The 20,437-nt window shown below is 37.0% G+C and overlaps 1 protein-coding gene across 3 annotated transcripts in view; it reads right to left on the bottom strand.

Annotated features, from left to right (window-relative positions):
* The window catches only part of LOC149078215 (uncharacterized), an 82,830-nt gene extending 70,511 nt beyond the window's left edge, over nucleotides 1-12,319 (bottom strand). For 2 of the 3 annotated variants that reach the window (XM_089241809.1, XM_089241811.1), the window contains exon 1: nucleotides 1,611-1,846. In XM_089241809.1, coding sequence (XP_089097935.1) covers nucleotides 1,611-1,726 — 116 coding nt within the window. In that variant the 5' untranslated portion in view covers nucleotides 1,727-1,846. Of the gene's footprint in view, nucleotides 1-1,610; nucleotides 1,920-11,986 lie in introns of those variants that run through there. The other variant, XM_089241810.1, reaches the window with a different exon arrangement.
* Nucleotides 12,320-20,437: the final 8,118 nt, after the last annotated feature.

Raw genomic sequence — 20,437 nt, 5'->3', positions numbered from 1 at the left:
CAACAATGCATGATAGTAGGGATGGGACAAATAGTGGTTTACCTAAATACCGAATATTCGGCTGTTGTTTTGGCCGAATATCAATTTTCTTCAAATTCATCAAAATTATAAATAAAATTGTTTTTAATTGAAAATGAAATTATTGGTAATTTTAAATATCGCATTTCAATTATGCAATTTATTATTTAAATAAATATTAAAAACTGTAGTAATTGAAATATTTTTATTCCCATGATACTGACAATCAAATTTAACGATGATATAGTCAAACTTGGTTAATTCGAAATCCACAGTCACTGGAAAGAGGATTGATTTATCCAAAATTTGAATTATCCAATTAATCTATCCTGGACCTGTAAAAAGTCTACAAAGTGCAATTTAATCCTCAACATTCATATGGGGGGTAATAGTTATCAATTATTAAAATTTTATCATCAGTTACAAAACTGTTTTCCAAATTTTAATTATTTGTGATTATAATAACAGGTCTTAGCTACTATTCTAGGAATTTCTTGACCATGCTTAAAGAAGTTTGATTTATCCAAACCTTAACCTTATTTATGGAAAGAATTCTTGATCATCAGTTACGAAACTGTTTCCCAAATTTTCCTTGCCATTCTTATGCTATCAAGGAAGCATACTTTCGTTAACGTATTACAATTTATACTTTGACTATAAAAAGATTCAGATTTTGAATGGTACACCTTGACTATAGGTTGAGCAAGATAATTAGTATCAAGCGGTACACATTCTCGATGCACTCTAGCTTAACAATATCAAAATAGGCATTAAATTATAATAGAAAGACTAGAGAAACAGAATATTCAAAACTTTTGCTTTGAAAATTTGTTGTTTAACATGATCAAATATAACCAGTGTGACTTTTAGAATTTTCTCAAACTAAATTTGCAGATATAAAAATCATATTTTTTTTCCCTCAAACTTGGAACTATCCAAAACATTTGAATTAAACAAGAAATTTTAACATTAGACAGAAAACTCAAGGAGAATTCGAAAAAGTTTGAATTATCCAAAATTTGAATTAATCAAGTTTGAATTAACCAAGTTCTACTGTATTGCATTTTAAAATTACTAAAAAAATCAATTTTTAATACTTGTCACAATTTTACATCTAATCAAAAAAATGTCAACCATTATTTACTCTCAACTAGTTAATGCCTTATAAAATTTACTACTTATTTTCTTATTTTGCCTCTCTTAATATGTTTCTTGTTTAGGTGCATCCTTCAGTTAGTGAATGTGTGTAATTCATGCTCACATCCACCTTACTGCAGTAAGATTCTATATTTTCAGTTTCATGTTTTCTTTATCCTAGAAATTCACCCTAACATAGCCTGTCTTACAGAAAGGGATATACACCGCAAAATAAAATATAATCAGAAAATTTTTAATTTATGTCAAAAATTCCAATGGATATAGTTTTTTGAAATTAGCTTGTTGTGCTTGGATTTACAGATATTCGGCCAAATACCTAAGCAATATTCGGTTGAGCTGAGTATTCTGCAAAAGAGCCGAATACAGAATAGTAGATGAATATTTGTCCCATCTCTACATGAATAGAAACAAAATAAAAGTAACATGTTACTCACTCTAGTCCTGGACCCATTCTGAGAACACTTTCAGCTTGAGCACTACATGTGGTGGTAGCTGGTGGAACGGTAGATGATTGAAGAAGGGATGGGCCTGACTGACAAATAATACTCATATTATGGGCCAATCGTAAAGAGATATAGTGGAAATGGTAGCATAAAATTCAGGCCCCCTAAAGCAGCAGTTAGCTGCGCTCAGAGCGTTTCTTGACATGATCTTGACTGCGGCCCAGTATCCCGAGTCGATGCATAGAACCAAGTTGTGAAACAATTGCGATTGATTTCATAGTTAAACAGCACTCCAAGTGCCTATAAATAAAACATTATAGCCATGTATAAACATCTGAATGTGTCATTCAATTTAAATAATACAGAAACTGGTGACAAAATACATTAAATAAGAATACATCAAATCAGAGTCAATCAAACGTTGGCATGCACTGCACACAAAGGTTTACCACAAAAATTTTCAGAATAGTTAAAAATATGTTAAGATACTCTCATAGACTATAGTTTTTCATTACCTCTGCGAGAAAGCTTTCATTGTAAATGAGGACTATCTTCTGATGTTGCGTTCAGGACAATGATATTTTTTTTAAATACAAGACATCTGGCAACCTTAAACGAGGGCAATAATAAAAATTGAGCAGCACCCATAAGATTTTTATTCTTGATATTGACACAAGCAGTAGCATATGCAAGATTTTCTTAGGCGAGGGGTTAACTTTTTCTTTTTAAGGAGAGGGTTATTTCTTACAACAAAAAATACACCATAGTCTCCGCTCAAGGGGGGAGTTTAACACCACCATGGACATACATACAGGAAAAGAAAACATTGGCCACCACTGCATTCGATTTTAAAAGGTATTTATTACATCAATAAAAAAACACAGCAATACAGCCCAACTCTTTAAAAATCTATTTTGACCCATGGTTGAGCTTGCTTTGTTTCATTCTGATGTTTTTCCTAGGTTTTTTTCCCGGCCTTTTCATTTTCAGCCCATAAGCAGAAAATTCTTTGCGATTTAAAACAATTGACATATTTGTGAATCTTTGCAATATTACTGCATATCTTTGGGAAAAAGCAACAACAATGAAATGGATTCTTGTTATTTACATTAGAAAAGAGTAATGTTAAAAAGCTGGGAAATCAACACAAAAATTTTCTCTTAGGTGGACTATGAAAATATAAAATATTGCCAATCTGGTACACAGAAACCCCTAATGAGATTCAAAACCCCTCTTCTCTCTCCTTTAAAAAATGTCAGAAAATAAATTTTAAAAAAAACTGCCATTTTTTTATGATCTAAAACGAATCAATGAGTGTTTTTTCCCACTCAGAAAATCCTCATATAACAATTTGAATTGAAAAAGACTTTTTGGCAATCCTATAGTTTAATATTAACAAGCTAATTCCTACTCAACAGGTCTGCGTTCATAGTTATATTTAACTCTATGTCAATTCTGCAGAGGGTGAAGAACAACTTGACGTTTTGAAATTGTTACAGTTTAATTCCGGATTAATTAATTTGTGCCCGAGTGCTCAAGATGATAATAATATGACAAAATGCAAGATATCAACAAGAAATTTCAATCGATTTTTCTTTTATGGGGGTTGAAGATAAAAAGATGTTTCTATATATAACTTTGGTAACATCTTTCCTCCATTTCTTGTTCTCTAGTAAAACACAAACGTAAATACTCAATTCCTATACTCCGTGTCTCTCCCCCCCCCCCAACCAAGCATCACGTGAGTAACTCTTATTCATGGTTGGAAAGGAGAAAAAATCTACCTTGTGACCCAAAAAAATCTTGACACAATATCACGCACGCGCCTAACAGGGTCAACGACCTGCCGAAATAATCTAATCTTTCAAAGAAAAACAGTAACCTAGTCTGCATGCTCCGGAAAAGAAGTTCGCCGTTTCCACGTGCAGGAAAAGCAAATTATACAGTCGGACCCGCTTACAACGAGGTCGGAAGAAACAGCGATATTCATTATAAGCGGACTTCGTTGCTTTGAAATCAAAATTTTTCGTTATATGTGAAACTTTGTTGTGTTCGTTATAAGCGAGTCCGATTGTATTTGTCAAAATAAAAATTCGTTTGAAAATACACTAATGGCTAGATTTTCCATATTCCACCAGAAAAGGACGAAAAATTTGATTCATGCATCCCATGGTACATTTTTTCCGCCCAGATAAAGAACCAGAGCGTTGGCAGGACCGATCTTTGGAGGGAGCACAAAAATTTTCTTCCCGAGAAATTTTGAGTTACCACCCTTCAAAAAGCATTCAATTCAACAGAAATAGGTTAATATAGCATATATATAAAGGTTATTTTATTTTCATATTTCATTTTTTTCACCGAAATGTTTTTCTTAATCCTAATTTTTGGTCGGCTGGGGGAGACTGCCCCCCCCCCCCCTGCAAAGAACCATCGTATGATTTTTTTTCCTATCTACCGCTGGGTTACATTGAGCTAGATGAATTAGAATACATTGACCACTGATATTTGATTGTCCAAACGGTATGGGAAAATGCATGCGATACGAACTCCATACTAATTAATAGTACAGTACAATAGCACTGTATTTCACAACACCCTTTTGAAACGAGATTGGGATACAAACTGTCCACTCTCTAGCCTGGTCTCAAGAAACTCCATCGGCTCGAAAAGAATCTAGAGCATAGTTTCCCAACCTTTTTTGTCCCATCGCCCTCTTCTTCAGAAATTTTTTCTCACATCACCCCCTAACGCAATCTAACCCATAGGATCCTATGTTATACCCGTAGCTTCTACCGTCCCCCTGAAACTTGCCATCGCCCCCAACGGGGGGCGTTAACGCCCACGTTGGGAATCACTGATCTAGAGGGTTTCTTACTAATGTAATTTCAACAAAATTGTATTCCTAAAATATCTCGCGGCACATCCTTTGGGAATTATCGAATAAGCTGAAATGTATAATAAAACGACGTCAATTACCCGAGGCGTACTCAGGAACTATCTCTTAATGGTGGATTGGGTATTTGAGGGTGGTGCAGGGAACTTTTTCAAAAGAAATTTTACGTTGATAACATTGAAAATGACATTTCATATGAACAGAAATTGATTAAAACAGCATATAAATTTTTTTAATTTCTGGTCGTCTCCAGGAGGAGGTTAATGGCCCCTAACCCTCCCCCTTTCTGCGTACGTCTATGCATTCATTTACGAGACTGATAATCGGTTATCTCGTAAATGTTACGGTAACAATTACGGTAAGTCAGCCACCTCGTCGGGCAATTTGCCTGTTGTGGCGTTGTATTTGTATATTGTAATTAAATAATGTCTCTTGAAAATCACTATATTGTACTTGAACCATATTTTCTTCGCGTAAGTATAAAAAAAATTATTCGCCGTAAGCGGCATTCTCCTTTACAAGGTAAAGTTAAATTTTCATGTATTTTTAGTTTTCTTGTATTCTACAAAAAAATGTATGTATATAATATATATTCATTATGAAACATGCGCGTAAAACTAAACTTGAACGGAAATGCTGTTTTTATCAGATAGGAGTTGGATGTCATAATCAGATGTAATCATATGCTAATAAGATCGGCTCCTTGGGAGAAAAGATATAATTGATGACTGCCTATTCAGTGCTTTAAAGAACATGTGGTACAGTTTTAGAGCTTCCTGTCTTTCAAACCGAGCACAACTTCGGTCTATCGCCATTGGCAATTTATTACCGATTGAGTTGTGCCGGAAGTGTGAATGTGTATACCTAACAGTCTAAGCGCGTATATGGTGTGTGTTAGAGCTGTTATCTATATTTGAAATCGTGAGTGAAGAGTAACGATTGAATATATGTAGCGTTGTAGGGCTGTTGCTCTCTGTGGCGAGACATTTTAACGAAACTTTAATCTTCTTTAGGCTGCTCTGGGAACCTCGGATAAACGTTGTCGTGACAAGGGAATCACGGTTGCAGTTTGATAACCATTAGGGCCGTTCAGGTATTACGTCAGCAAATTTTTTAGATTACTTAAGTGATCCGCGGCATAATTACGGATCACTTGAGAGATGCGTGACGCAGTTCCAGAGTACTTAAGCGGCCCGGAGCCATTTCCAGATCACTTGGATCCGCGAAACATTTAGAGATCACTAAAGTGGCTCTGTAGGGGACTTATCAATAGGGTGAATTCTAGTTCAGGTGCCTACAAATTATAAAATGTTTTTCCCGTTTTTGGGGTACCGAATAAGATGCCATTAAGAATATTTCATATTTTCATAAAGGTTGGTTGATGACGTAAGCATTAGTCCCCCTGACCCGTCATCAAAAGTCAGCAAATCAGGACCCCCCATCGACGCTGACGTAATACTTGAATGACCCCATTGGCTTAAATACTAAATGGAATAAAAAAAAAATTCCGGACTGCATACGCGTCCTCCCATTTTCTCATTAAAAATATTCCATTCCCTTTATGCCAGTGTATCTCAAAGTGTGTGTCACGGCGTCGTTTGTTTGTTGTACGGCGATATTGATGTGCGTACGTATTAACGCTCTGAGGTGGTCCGTTTATAAATGCACTATATGCATATACTTCCCTAAATTAGTCAGGGAAGACGCAGGTGAGAAAAATTTGAGAACGAATGCTTTAAGCCATGCACTCCTGACGGCAGGGCTTTACTAGGATTTTTGCCACCCGGGGCAAACATTATTTTGCCGTCCTCCCAACTATAAAATTCGATAGTTTTGTAATGGTGTTCTTTGTTCCCACATAAAACTGCCACCCCTAAATTTTGCCGCCCGGGCAGTTGCCCCCCCCCCCAAACTCAATTAAAAGGAATTTTGGTCTTGAAAGCTACCTCACTGACAATATTCCGCTTAAATTTAAAAGAACTCACATACAAATCCGTTTTTGTGCGAATAGGTTGTTCATAAACAGGAGAGAATCCTTTAAATTAATCCGCAAGTACCGTGTTCATATTGTAACTCCAACGAACTTGAGACCTGGGCTCACGTACTAATGGCATGTTCTGCTTAAGATTCATTTATATACAAGTATTTCGGCACACCCAGCCATGCAATCTCTTTCATTGCCTTTCTGAATAATTGTGAACAAAATCGTCTTTTCCATTTGCTGTCTCTGATATAATATCATCTAGAGATCTTTTTGTGGAATGAATCGCATCACTGATTTGGTTGGTTTTCAGTTTACCGCTGTGGTGGTCGAGTGGTTATAGTGACGGACTCGCGATGCGAGGATCCGGGTTCGAACCCCACAGTGGTGGTCGGCTGAAGTTGGTTTTCTGTGGTTCCAAACTTCAAGGTGCAAATGCGAGCCGATCTCCCCGTTAAAAAGTCTCGCCACAGAGAGCAACAGTCCTACAACGATAAATCATTCAATCATAACACTTCACTCATAGTTTGAAGGACTGGTGGCGGATGGTAGCACTACACAAATTGCATAGAAAACACAAAAACCTTCACGTCAGGTTTCACTACACGTACACGCACATTCCCGCATGTACCGATTCGTTGAGGGTTCCGCGGGGGGGGGGGGGGTGCATGTGTGGTGTAGCAGTAGTAGGTAGAGCCTCCTTAAAATGGCTCGGGGATCCATGATGTTCTTAAGTCAGCACCTCGTTGGACAATTTGCCTGTTGTGGCGTTGTATTTGTATTGTATAAAAATTTTTTCCAATGTTTTTTTCCCCTCTAACAGGTGATATATATATATATATTACTAATCATAACTGTCTGAACCTGCTGCAAACAGAAGGGTTCATTTTTAATAACTAATTTTTTTTTTTTTTGTTTTCTTCCAGAAATGATCATTTGTAATTAATTCTTTTACTATTTGTGTCGTACTGTATTTGTTATTGTTGCCACCTATTGCAGAGGCTTTTTGCCTAAAAATCAATAAAGATTACTTTACTTTACAGTTACCACCCCCTCAAGTTACGGCTTTGCCTAACGGGAGCATTTATCTTTTCACTTAATTCAAAAAAAAAAAAAAAACACCTCTACCTTTAAAAGTATATTTTTCACAAAAGAAAAATAATTCACAAATTCTCAAACTTTCTTGCTTTTTTTTTTTCAAAGGATCTCGAAAATTTTAACATCTACAGTGTAGAATCACGATCGAAATCATTTCGCTGGAAAAGATAAATCATTACACGTATTCAAGCCTGAAGTGTGAAGAAAAAAAAATTTTTTTTAAAACAAGCTGGAATGAAAATCGAAGCAATCATCAGAACCTGCTGGCGGTCCCTTTAAACGATAAAACTGGTTTGGAAAAACTGTGTTCGGAACGACGCAGTAATGCGCGGGCAAAAAAATTACAAGTTAAACAAAACGTATAAGAATGAAAAAAGAAAAAGATAAATAGAGAGAAGGCGCGCCTGTGAGAATATCCTCTACCCGTACACCAACGCAGATATGCGCGCGCAATGCCACAGTGAACACGAGCAAACCAAGGGAGAATGGGGAAGACCATAGGGGCGGAGTCGGATAGACGGGTCCCACTTCTATCGGAGGGACCACGGGAATGTTTGAAGAATACACACGTCGCTTGGGAATGTTTTTCTTCTCCCGAAAGATCTCAAATAAATGGTTGGAAATATTAAAAATAGAGAACAGCTAAATTTTATCAATTATTCCCCGTGAGCACTATATTTGAAGTTGAAAGAAATTTCACTTTCATTAGAGTATAGCAGTTAATGCTGAGAGAACATGTATAAAAGGGATGGAAGTGTAGATAGGACAAGAAAAATTAATACGTATTTTAAAAAAATGATCGATATTATTTACAAGAAAATTTTTTTTTTTCAATTATTCACCCTTTTTGAACAAAAAAAAAAACCTATTCTCACTATTTTCTTACACAGACTAATTGTCCAAGTTTCCTCAAAGCACATCTAATGGCAACATTTTCCCAATCAAATCTGTTATTCATTAAAAAAATTTCATTCATCCCCACTAACGTGCTTTCTAATTTCCCCAACACACACACGATTAAAAAAATACTTTTTTTCCTCAGAATACTATGCTGCAAATGCACTAATGATGAAATAATATACAAATACTATAGTCCAGCACACCTGGGCATATGCTACAGAGTAAACCATAGATTACAGTACAGTTTTTTCACCTGCAAAGATTTTACTGGTACTTTCAAAAAATGAAACCAGATAAACCACTCACTTCAAAATCTAATTTCTGAATAATTCAATCAATAGAATGGTTGAAGAGTGAATGATTTATTTGAAGAAATCTACAATTGATGGCCCATTGAATTACAAACGTAATAGCATTAGACTCCCTTCATAGTTAAAAACCTTTCATCAAAGATATTCTAATTAGTTTGACCCCCAAGTGAACTATGTCAACTATTCTATGCTGTGGGTAGCCACAAAGAAAAACTACAGAGAATTAAACCCCTCTTTGTATAATTTGATCTGAATTTACGTTTTTTAGTTCATTTCACCAGTCAACGACAAGTGAGCAAATTAAATAGGAACACACAATTTAAAATTTAGTGCACATTCTGAAGGGAAAATTACTTATGCATGAAAATAACACTTGAAATTATCAGCAACATTGGAAACTTTTTGATTAAAATGCAAACACAAAGGCTACAACAGGCAAAATGCCCAACAAGGTGGCTGGAAAAAGATGCCTATAAAAATATTGATTTTGAATACAACCAAAAATAAAGCAACCCAATATAAAAGCATACATCACCAAAAAAAAACATTGACATATATTTCACTTTATCAGAATATAGAAATGAATTATTTTGAAATTACGATCAGCTTGTCAACAGCAGAGGGTTGAATTCGGGAGAAGAAAAAAAAATATTTATCATTGTTCTTTCAAAATAAATATGCTTGGCTTTTAAGGAATTTCACTGGTGCCTAATTTGTTATGATTTTCAAGCTGTGTGCTAATCCTTGTATAACGTAAAATTCATTAAACTAATCAATTTCATTTTTTTTTAAAATGCAGGTTTTTGAGTGATATAAAGGTCTTATTTAACCAACTCCAGTTCCTTAACGTGCAATGAATTTTTAGCAACTTGAATTTTCTCCCCATCAATGATTTCTGACAGCTGTGCTTGATGAATCAGAAAAAAAAATTAGGTGCCACAAAAATATGTTAGAAAACAGACATTTCTTTTTTCAAGGAAAACAGTACCAAATAATTGTCAGACTTCTGCATAATAACATCTATCACTTTAAAAAAATGCTACTCCACCCATAACATCAGGCTTTAAAGGTGCCTGCCAACATATTAGCAAATTGGATTTACAGTACTTGTTATCAAGTTACTGTGCAAATTATTAACCGACATCATATTGAATCAGTGGGTAGGTACTTAATCGAGATATATTTTAAGTAAACAATAGTCAAAGATTGTTTTATAGAGCCAATAGAAAGACTTGCATGCTATAAATTACTGTACAGGCCAACACATACCTTAGGAACATAATGGGATCAATCAAAATACATCAAGTAAAGAACAGGATTAATTTAAGGTTGGTGCATATAAGATCTGGTTAGACGAGGGCTGGTTAAGGGAGGCTCTGCCATGGGCTACAAAAAATTTCAGTGACTATTTATAGCTATCAGTTCCAATGAAATGACTATATGGCAATATCATTGATATATTTTTTCTTGTACTATGCTAAATTTTTAATTCTCATAATAGTTATTATATCAATAGTGGCAATCATGGTCCAGACACCTTAGAGCAGGGACCCTAGGCTGGGACCTTTGGCCATACATTTCATGAGCCACTAAAAAGTTAATTTATAGCATGAAACACAAAAATAAAAATGAGAATCATTTCAGTCCACCCTGTAAGCTTAACCCTTGTGGGGTGCCATGGTAGGAAACAGAGCAATGACAGAACCTAGGACATGACAAAACGAATCAGAAATACTTTACATTTATGGGAAGACATAATTTAAACATGCTCCTTAGAAGGGTGGGGCTGATAGAGCTCCAGCCCTAAGACCCCGGGCAATCACCATTATGTTTTCGTTTTTTCATGTTATAAATTTTCTGTGGAAGGTTCCCAGAGAAGTCTTGCTTGCGGCTCGCAGTTTGGGGCCCATGAATTTAAGAGAATCAAACAAATTTTTAGATGTTTTTAATATACAAATACAACGCCTCTATAGGCAAAATGCTCAATGAGGTGGCTGAGAAAAAGATGCCCATAACAAATATGGATGTCATATAATTCAAAAATACAGCAACCCCATTAAAAGTACAATCAACAAAAATTATAAACAATATATACACATGATACAATGCCCATAAATAATATTATGGTTGTCTTATTTTAAATATGGATAGCTTCTTGATTTACCCTAACATGTTTATTGTATTTCTTTTTAAACGTGTCAATTGTGTTACAATTGATTAACTTCGGGGGTAAGCTATTCCATTTATTAACAACCCTATTAGAGAAAAATTCCCTGGGAATCCATAACCTTGCATTGTATAATGTCTAGATATTACCTCATCATTACCTATTTCCTGTGTCTATGAAGATTCAATAGTTAAGTACGGAAATAAAAACAACAAATTCCTCACCTGAATTTCTTTGACACTAATTGATGAAAATATTTCCTGACCATTAAATCAGAACATTCACGAAACTAATCAATTTTTCAAAAAAATATTGGAACATAGCAATAATCAACATGAAGATAAACGATCACAACGCAATGTCAACATAGACGTTCGACATGCCGATCATAGAATCATGTCGGTAAGCCATCCATTCAACAGCGAAAGCTAAACAGAGATGAAATTCATTCCGAGTTCCGATTGAACAAAAACATCACAAATGAAAACAAGATGCGTTTCGATCACCCATCTTGAAAAAATGGCGTCTCCATATTTATATTGAGCTGTTCGCGATCGTCCCGAGAAAAAGGTCGTCTGCAAAACCACGCAGAATATTCAAATCGCTTCCTTCCAATAATTTATTCACCGTTAATCAAAGAAACTTACTTTACGTAACACCATGTTCTAGTAATGATCGACCGGACCTAGAGCAACACGCGAAGGTCAGGGTTAAACGGCGACGTTGTGTCAAGATGGTTGACAGCCAACACCGATACAGGTAGAGCAGACGTAAACACACAGCAGAATACTTGAACTCTAACGAAACTCATCAGCATCGAAAATTACCAATGCTTAAACAGTTTTAGAATTTAAATACGTATGAAAACCAAGAAGGAATTCGGCTACCTACGTTCAGATTCGTTATAATGAGTTAGATCGTTTTTGACAAGATCTAGTTTGTTAGATCTTTTTCTTCTCGAGATATAACTCCGGGAAAAAAAACTTAATTTGAAATAATTCAAAAACCAAACCTCACCTGTAAATGTTTTTTTACAGGCACCTCAACATACGTTTTCTTCCCCCTTATGATGGTATCTGTTGCTAAGCGTCAGATGTAAACAAACAAAAGTAGCAACTTAATTTTCAAATCAGCAGGATCCAGAAGACGCCGATGTCGTGCGATCAAAATAATTGAATCATTTATGAACACTTGAAACGATTCGAGATCGGCATTTAACCACGCAAATTAATCCTTGGCATCGAACCAACGTATGTATAAATCAATTGAAAAAACTTAAAATGAACAGCCATATTGCCTTTCCAACTACGGGGTGAACAATGTACTAAAAAGACAGAAGAGATGAACCGCGGCCTCTAGGTTTCTGATCAGGCCACGCAAGATAATCTTTGAAATAAGATTTTTGTGTCGTCTTCGATATTCTTGGAAGAAAATCGTCTAAAAAATAAAGATTGGTTTTAAAATTCAAGTAATGTGTTTTTTTGAACCGAATGACACGGCTATATTAATAATAAGTTATTATCTTTCATATTTTTTTCCGAAACTTCTGGGAAAATTTCTTCGCAATGAAGAAAATGTTTATTCGGTTGTATATGATTCTCTTTTTTTTTTTTTTTTCACTTCTTCCACACTTATTTTCGTGATCTTTTCAAATGAAAAAATGAAAAAAAATGTCTTTCATCGGACTTTTTTCACTGGAGATCATTTTGATAACGCGCATTTGCTTCAAACATGGATGACAATTTCTCTACGGGCTTTGTCGTGTTTTGCTATTCGAATTGATGATTGGCTGCTGATCACTGTCCACTGTTTTCTGTATGTTCTCTATGTGACCATATAACCCATATTCAACGGGACATTCCCGTATTTCCACATCCAGACCTTTTTATAAAAACATTCCGTTATTTCAAAAGACTACTCGAATTTTTATTTTTTTAATGAAATCAAGAATTAAATAGTTTTCCCAACTCAATTGCCTCTATAAATATGAATATTTATCTCGTGTTTGTCATGTTCTGAGGTTTTTAGTAGAATTCATTTAAACATGCCCCCCCTCCCGCAAAGGTTGGACTAGCAGTAGCCCCAGGGGCCGTCTTAAGAGCTTCATTGGGCCCCCGGGCAAGTGTTTTTTTTTTGAGGCCCTACCTGGCAAATTTTCAAACAATTCAACCAATTTTCATTTTTCTCAGGCCCTATTCTCTTGAGGCCCCGGGTCGTGGTGGGCCATGCGTAAACACGGCACTGGATAGCCCTAGGGCCCGGTATTTTTAGGGTATTAATTCTCATAATTATTTTGTTCTTTAACGCTACAAGATTCCTAAAAGTGGGCCGAAAGACCCGCTTATTTTAAAGGAAATTTTACAACTCTTACCACGATTTACTTTCCCTAGCTTCATTTCCCGCTATTTGTGGTTTCTTCAGAAGTTTTAGCAGTAGTTAACAACTTTTCTTTACTTCGGCATCATTTTTGGGGGAAACTAGCGGTTTCCCACATTTATCTGCATTTGGTATCCCAAATTTCCTGTATTTTTTTCAAGGAAATATGTTCAGCTTACATATCCAGGAAAACGGATCTGGGGTATCGCCCTCCAAGGAAATCCTGAGTGCGAAAATGGATAATATACATTCCAGATGGCAGCATGAGCAAGAACACGAAACAAACACAACTCTGACAGCATAAATACTTTAGGACCAAGCATATGACCACACAATACGTTCGTTCCGGCATGTACTGATTTGCGTATTAGAAATTCTCAATGAAATGTCTTTGCAATGCTGTTGGTCTTTCTTGGCAGTCCAAGTTGATGAGTTACTCACCTTCCAGTGTAAAAAAAATTTATAGAGATATCACGAGTTCAACTCCCACTCAGTCGTTTTTACAATAGAATATTCTATTGTAATATATATTACACCTGCTGACGGAGGTATAATATAAATAGATTCGAGACAGCTACTACTACTACTATAAAACCACACATGCACCTCGTCCACATTCCTCTGCGAAACTTCTAACGTATTGGTACATGTCGGAATATGCACGGCGTGTAGTTTGTTTCTGTGTAATACTTGGTATGTGCAGTGCCGTCATCTGCCATCGGTCTGCAACTGTGCGTGAAGTGTAATGATTGAATAATTTTAACGTTATAGGCCTGTTGGTATCTGTTGCGAGACGCTGAGACAACTGCATTGACAGTGTTTCCCAAAATCGGTCCCGTAGTTGCTCCTAAAGTCAGTCCAGGCTGGCTGTAGAAACTATAGATATAATGGATTCTATGGGTTGGCTTCAGTTGGGGAAAGATGAGAAGAAAGAAAATCTGATGGAGGGAGCGATGAAACAAAAAGTTTGGGAAAATCTGGCTTTTAGCACATCGCTACCGAAGGATTTCGTGAAAATCGTGATCTTCCTGAATATGATTCCCGTGGTCTGCCAAGAAATGCTGGAAGACCAGACTATCAATACTTCTAGGCAGTGGCAAATACCATGAACCATATTCTCGTGGGAGCACGAGATGCATGTAACTTGGGAAAATATATAGATCAGTCATCTTCCTAAAATACAGGAAAGGATCCTAAAATACAGTTGAAATCTTTAAAGAATAGAGATTGTACAACCTCCCTGCAATATGGATCTGTACCCCTGCCAAACCGAGCGAAACAAGCACGGCCGTAACATTCTTTTCTGGAAGCAACTTGAAGTACTTTTGAGACCCTATATCTCCGTACTGGAAATGTTCAGGTATCTGAAACTCATATAGGAACTTATAGGCATACCCAGAGCATTTAACAAACTTAATTCAATTTCTGAATTTTACATTTCTATCATCACGAGAAGCATAGGCGGAGATAGACTTGGAAGTCTGGGGGGGCACGGTCATTATTGCCGGGGGGGGGCGGTGATGGTGATGTCATTTCATCTATCCATATATACATTTCATCAGTCGACTCCACTTTGACTCTGGGAGGACAATGCCCCCACCCTCCCGCATCTCCACCCATGATGAGAAGTTTGAAAGTTTCGTTTTTTTGACACTGATTGACTGACTGACTGACTCACCCATCATCAAAAATCTCTGGCATTTCTAGCAGCCCTAGGAACATGAAATTTGGTATGAAGGTAGTTTTTGGGATACAAAGTAAGAAAAAATCGTATTCTAGGATGATCACATGAACCGCAGTAGAGGCAGAAGACGGGAACTTAAATGTAATAAGGTCACGGAAACCGCATTCTAGAAAGAGCACGAAAACCAAAACTAGCAAAAAAGAAAGATTGCGCGACTCATGTTTTGCTAAGACCATGTGAACTGCATTCTAGGAAGACAGCGGTAACCGTAGTGCATTAAGATTACGGAAACCGCATTCTAAGATAACGGAAACGCTCTTCTGAAAGGATGACGGAAACCACATTTTAGGAAGACCACGGAAACACATTCTAGGATGTTCACGGTAATCGTGTTTTAAGAAGTCCACGGAAACCACATTCTATAAGAAGACGGAAATTGCATTCTAGAAGGACCACCTAAGCCGCAATCTAGAAGGACCACGGAAACCAAAACCATAGGAAAATCACGGGATTCACATTCTTAAGTCCCCGTAAATCGCATTCTAGGAAAACCACAGTAGATGCAGAACACGTCGACCGAAACGTAATAAGACCACGGAAACCATAATCTCGGAAGACAACGGAAACCATATTCTAAAAGGACCACGACAACCAACACCAGAGAAAAAATAATATTTCGTGATTTAAATTTTTTTTTTTTTTTTGGTAATTCACATGAACATCGTTCTAGGAAGAGACCACGAGAGCCGCATTCTAGATTGGCAGATTTCGGGAACCATATTTTAGGCTACGTGAACCACATTCAAAGACCATTCCGGACCATGGAAGCCGAATTCTGAAAAAGTACCACAGAAACCAAAACCCTTAAGAAGACAACGCGATACATATTTTTAAGTCCACGTGAATCGAATTCTAGGAAGCCTATATGCCGCAGTAGAGACAGAAGACAGAAACCTAAATGGACACGGATCCACATTCTAGAAAGAGCACTGAAACCAAAACTAGGAAGAAAAAAGGAAGATTGCGCGATTCACATATTTTGCTAAGTCCATATAAACCGCATTCTAGGAGGTTCATGAAAAACGCATTTTAGGAACACCAGGGAAACCACATTCTAAGAAGTCAGAAATTTAATTCTAGAAGGACAACGTAAACTAAAACCATAGGAAAACTACGGGATTCACTTTCAAGTCCGTGTGAATCGTATTCTATAGGAAAACCACGTGAACCATAGCAGAGGGAAAACACGGAAACCGAAGTGTAATAAGATCACGGAAACCACATTCTAAGAAACACATTCAAGGCGGACCACGGAGGGAGAATTCTGAAAGACCACAGAAACCGAAACTATAAAAAAGACCACGTGATTCATATTTTCAAGTACACGTGCATCGTATTGTAGGATGACCACGTTGTTATGAAAATACAGTAAAATCCTCTTAACGGACACCCCTCAGATGCGGTCACCTTTCTTTTACGGCCAAATAATATTTTCCCCTTGTATTACAGGAGTATTCATTTCAAATCCCTGGTCAACGGCCACCTCTCTTTTACGAACGAATTTTTTTTTATCCCGCCGGTGAAATCAAAAGAGAGGTTTTACTGTATTATTAGCAATATTTATTTGAAAGATCATAAAAAAGTGATTACGCTTAAATAAACTTTCAAAAATATGCCCTTATTCTGAACATTCTTTGATTTTATGTATTTATATGCATTAATGCTAAAAAGGGCGAAAATATCATTTGCATATAATCCGGACTCTATATATCAATAATATCGGATGAATTTCGTATGAATATGTGATCAAGACATGTATTCGATCGAAGTCTAGTTATGTTTTGCATAAATCACACGTGACGTTGCATGACCAGCACTGATTGGACATCGAAAGCGAATATGTGTTACTGGGGTGCGGAATGTTGAAATTTTCGGTGAACTCACCCACATACATGATGGTCACTCGAGGGAAATTTCCCTTAGGCTTTCCTTTCAACATTAAACAAAAGAATAATTGGAAGAAAAAAAAATACAGTTCAATGTCAATGCCTTGCTTCGAGTTCTTCTCGTGTAGTTCAAATGACCCCAGACCCTCACGGACGAGGACGGGAGCAAAAAGGGAGACAACAAGACATTTATGAGACGCAAAAACTTCAACTAGAGATGTTTGGAAAATTATAATTTCTCTACATTGAATCTATGTAATTATTGTAGATTACAAACATTTTTCACTATAATAGATTTTCATTACATATTGTCAACTCGAAAGCCCTAAACTTTGATGATTGACTGATTGTTGACGGAGATACGGTATCGAGGCCGCTACTCGATACTTAGTCAGCCGGGGCAAGCAAGCATTTTAGCACCCCTTTTGATGTTGAAGGAGAGGTTAAAGGGTTAAATTTGTGCTCCCGCTTGTTTGGTGGCCGGGTCACCTCACTGCCTAGTTGGAACCACGATTCCCCCCAGTTACACCCCTGCTGCCCAGAATAGTCTAAAAAAATACCCTTCAAAACACTAAACAGGCAATCAGCAATGTCGACAGCTAGCCGCGACGTCCTTGACAAATGTTGGCAATGCCCCCTGAGAGCCGCGACGCATGGTTTGAGAAATACTAACGTCCAGTATTTCGGTTCTTTTCCGTTTAGAGATCATTCAAAGAGCTAAATTCAATTCATTATCTGCTTTATGAAGAACAAAACAAACAAAAAAAATCTTTCTTGAAAAAGTGAAAAATTACTTTTTTTTTCTTTCAAATCTTCAGGAGAATAATATAAGAATACTCAAGATTTATAAGCAACGGTGAGATGTAATGCGAATTACAGTTATTTAACGAATTTATAACATGATTTTGAAAAATTTAATGTTGTTGGTAATTTTTTCTCAAGAATGATTACTAACATATATATCAAACAAAACGCAAGTAAAACCATTCAATTTTTGTGATATTTTCTTTGAGGCCTATGGGGCGGATGGGGTCATTTTCAGCGAAGTTTCAATTGTACGATTTTCACCCTTTATACAACGTTTTCACATGGCCTCTTGAACGTCGTATAAACGAGATTCCAAGATCTTAACCATTATGTGTTTAAGAATCTGTAGAATGGGAAAAATAACCTCACGCAAATTAAAAAGTGTTTTCTTTTCTCTGTCTTATGATTGTTATTTAGGATTTGCTATTCAGAAAAGAGATAAGAATCCGACATCATGAAACTCAATTGGAGATCAGACGGGGGGGGGGGGCACAGAACGCAAAGAAACAATGTAAAAGTTCTGCGTCTTTGGAGGAAGACCCCTCATAAAATCTGCATGTAGGTCTTGGGTTTCGTGAGTATCAATTTCCAGGAAGTCGTCTTATAAAAAATTGCTTCCAGTGAAACAGTCATATGAAAATTTTTGAAGCTATCAGGGTTCCGGGATTTTTGGGGTTCCGTCACTTTTGAGTCCGCGGAATCCCAAAAATGGTCATGAACACCAGTTAAAAAACCCTGTTCTAGAGCAGTGTTTATCAACCGCCGGGCCCTGACATCAGTCAAACCGGGCAGTGAATAGCTCATCGATTCATTTTTACCCATTTATACCCCCATTAGGCGGGCATATGACCGGGCCTTTCACTCACATAAAAGAAATCAACCTGGCCGTGGGCTTCCAAAGGTTGAGAACTACTGTTCTAGAGGACGGTGTTGGCTGGATACTCCCTCCAGTAATATAAGCTCGATGGACAATGTGCTCAAATCACCCTGTGTGATAGAGCCTGGGTGTCTCTCGGTGCTATTGGCTCTCCCACAGTCTTCATACACATTGCATTCTTCATACACATATTATTTTAGTCGAGTTGTAGATAAAACTTTGAGAATGGATCTGGGGCTGAGTCAGATAATTTTTCCTTTTTTGGTCTCCGTCAGGTTTGCGTAAAATAATATATTTATTAGGATATATCGAATAATCATTTCATGGTATAATATACTAGTATTTATAAAAATCAGAAGTTGGTTTATCAGCACGGTTTTAAGAAATCAAATGAGTAGTGAAATTGTTGAAATACCGAAATAAATACCTTAAAATGCTATATTAATCAATTTCTGGTAGTTTAAAATGCTGTTTGAAGATTAGAACTCGTAATTTCTCTGGAAAGAGCTCTTGTGCCTTCTCCATATAGATCAATCCAGCTTACGCACCAACTTACGTACTTTTCTCCAACTCCCAACCCCATTCTTCTTTTTTGACACAAAATAAAGTGTTCCAGACTCTGTCACGAAGCTGGCTGGAAGAGATCTCGGCAACGGGATAAGTCCAGTGGCAAAGTTCTGGTGTTCATTCATTCAGCTTACGCACCTGAGTGAAATAGACCAGTGGCATGGTTTCACAAGCGTTGGGCTGCCAGGGATCCAGCCGGGGTGATTCTTATCAATTTTTTTTTGCTTTTTCACACTATAAATTTACCGTGAGGACCCTGCTGTAAGATGTGGGGAATGTGAACAGTTGGAACCACCTGTCCATACACAGAGTTGTGGACGATAGCCTCAAGAAACGAGGTTCGAATCCTAGATCAACCATGAATATGTTTTGATGTCCTGCTGTTCAGAAACGGGATTCGGGGAATAAGGTCGGTGGTGCATTGGAAGCTGCTACGATCGAAAACAAGTCGCGGAACAAGTCACGTATATGCGCAAGACTATTATTATAGCGATCTTGTGCACAGTGGCGTTGTAGCCGGGGGTGCTGTGGGTGCTCTAGCACCTACAGAAATTTGTGAAACGGGTCCGAGCACCCCAAGAATTGATTTAGAAATGAATGTTTCCTACAGGAAGCTGATGAAGGAGCACAACGGGTTCTAAACGCTTCAGACCAGTGTTATCCAAAAATATAATTTCATTTCACTCCTCTCAAAATTTTGAGAGGTATTTTTGTAAAAAAAATTTTTTTTATCAGAGCAAAATAAATCTATGAAAAAATTTACCCAAAATTTGAAGGAGTATTGTCGCTCCTCAACGAAATTTGGAGGAGTAAAAATTGAATTTTGATGCGTCAATCACGCACCTATAATATAGGAGAACTTCGCTTCGGACACTCCAGCTTGAGCATACACGCGACTCAACTTGTCGTTCTTCCAGTGAACGACTAGCCTGAAGGTTTCGGTTCTGGCAGCCAAGAATGATTTTGATGTGTGAGTCATAGGAAACGAAGATTTTCAATAGGTCTCGAACCGAAATAAATGAAATGAAAAATAAGTGTTTATTGAATGCAGTATATGGGTGAAGGCACGTTGGGCGCATGTTTTGCCGCTCGCTCATTAGTATAGTAAAAATAACGAAGTTATATCAAATACATAGCTTTTTTGGAATCGGAAAGATAATGATGAGTAGAAAGTGTAAGTGTGCGTGTGGGTGGGAAGATGCTATACCGTG

This window comes from Pholcus phalangioides, unplaced genomic scaffold (assembly GCF_987345545.1).
Source record: "Pholcus phalangioides strain wild (caught in Gottingen) unplaced genomic scaffold, Ppha-v1.0 ptg000014l_1, whole genome shotgun sequence".
NCBI classification, from domain to species: domain Eukaryota; kingdom Metazoa; phylum Arthropoda; class Arachnida; order Araneae; family Pholcidae; genus Pholcus; species Pholcus phalangioides.
The sequence above is the reverse complement of the archived record's forward strand: the minus strand, read 5'-3'. Positions and strand labels throughout refer to the sequence as shown.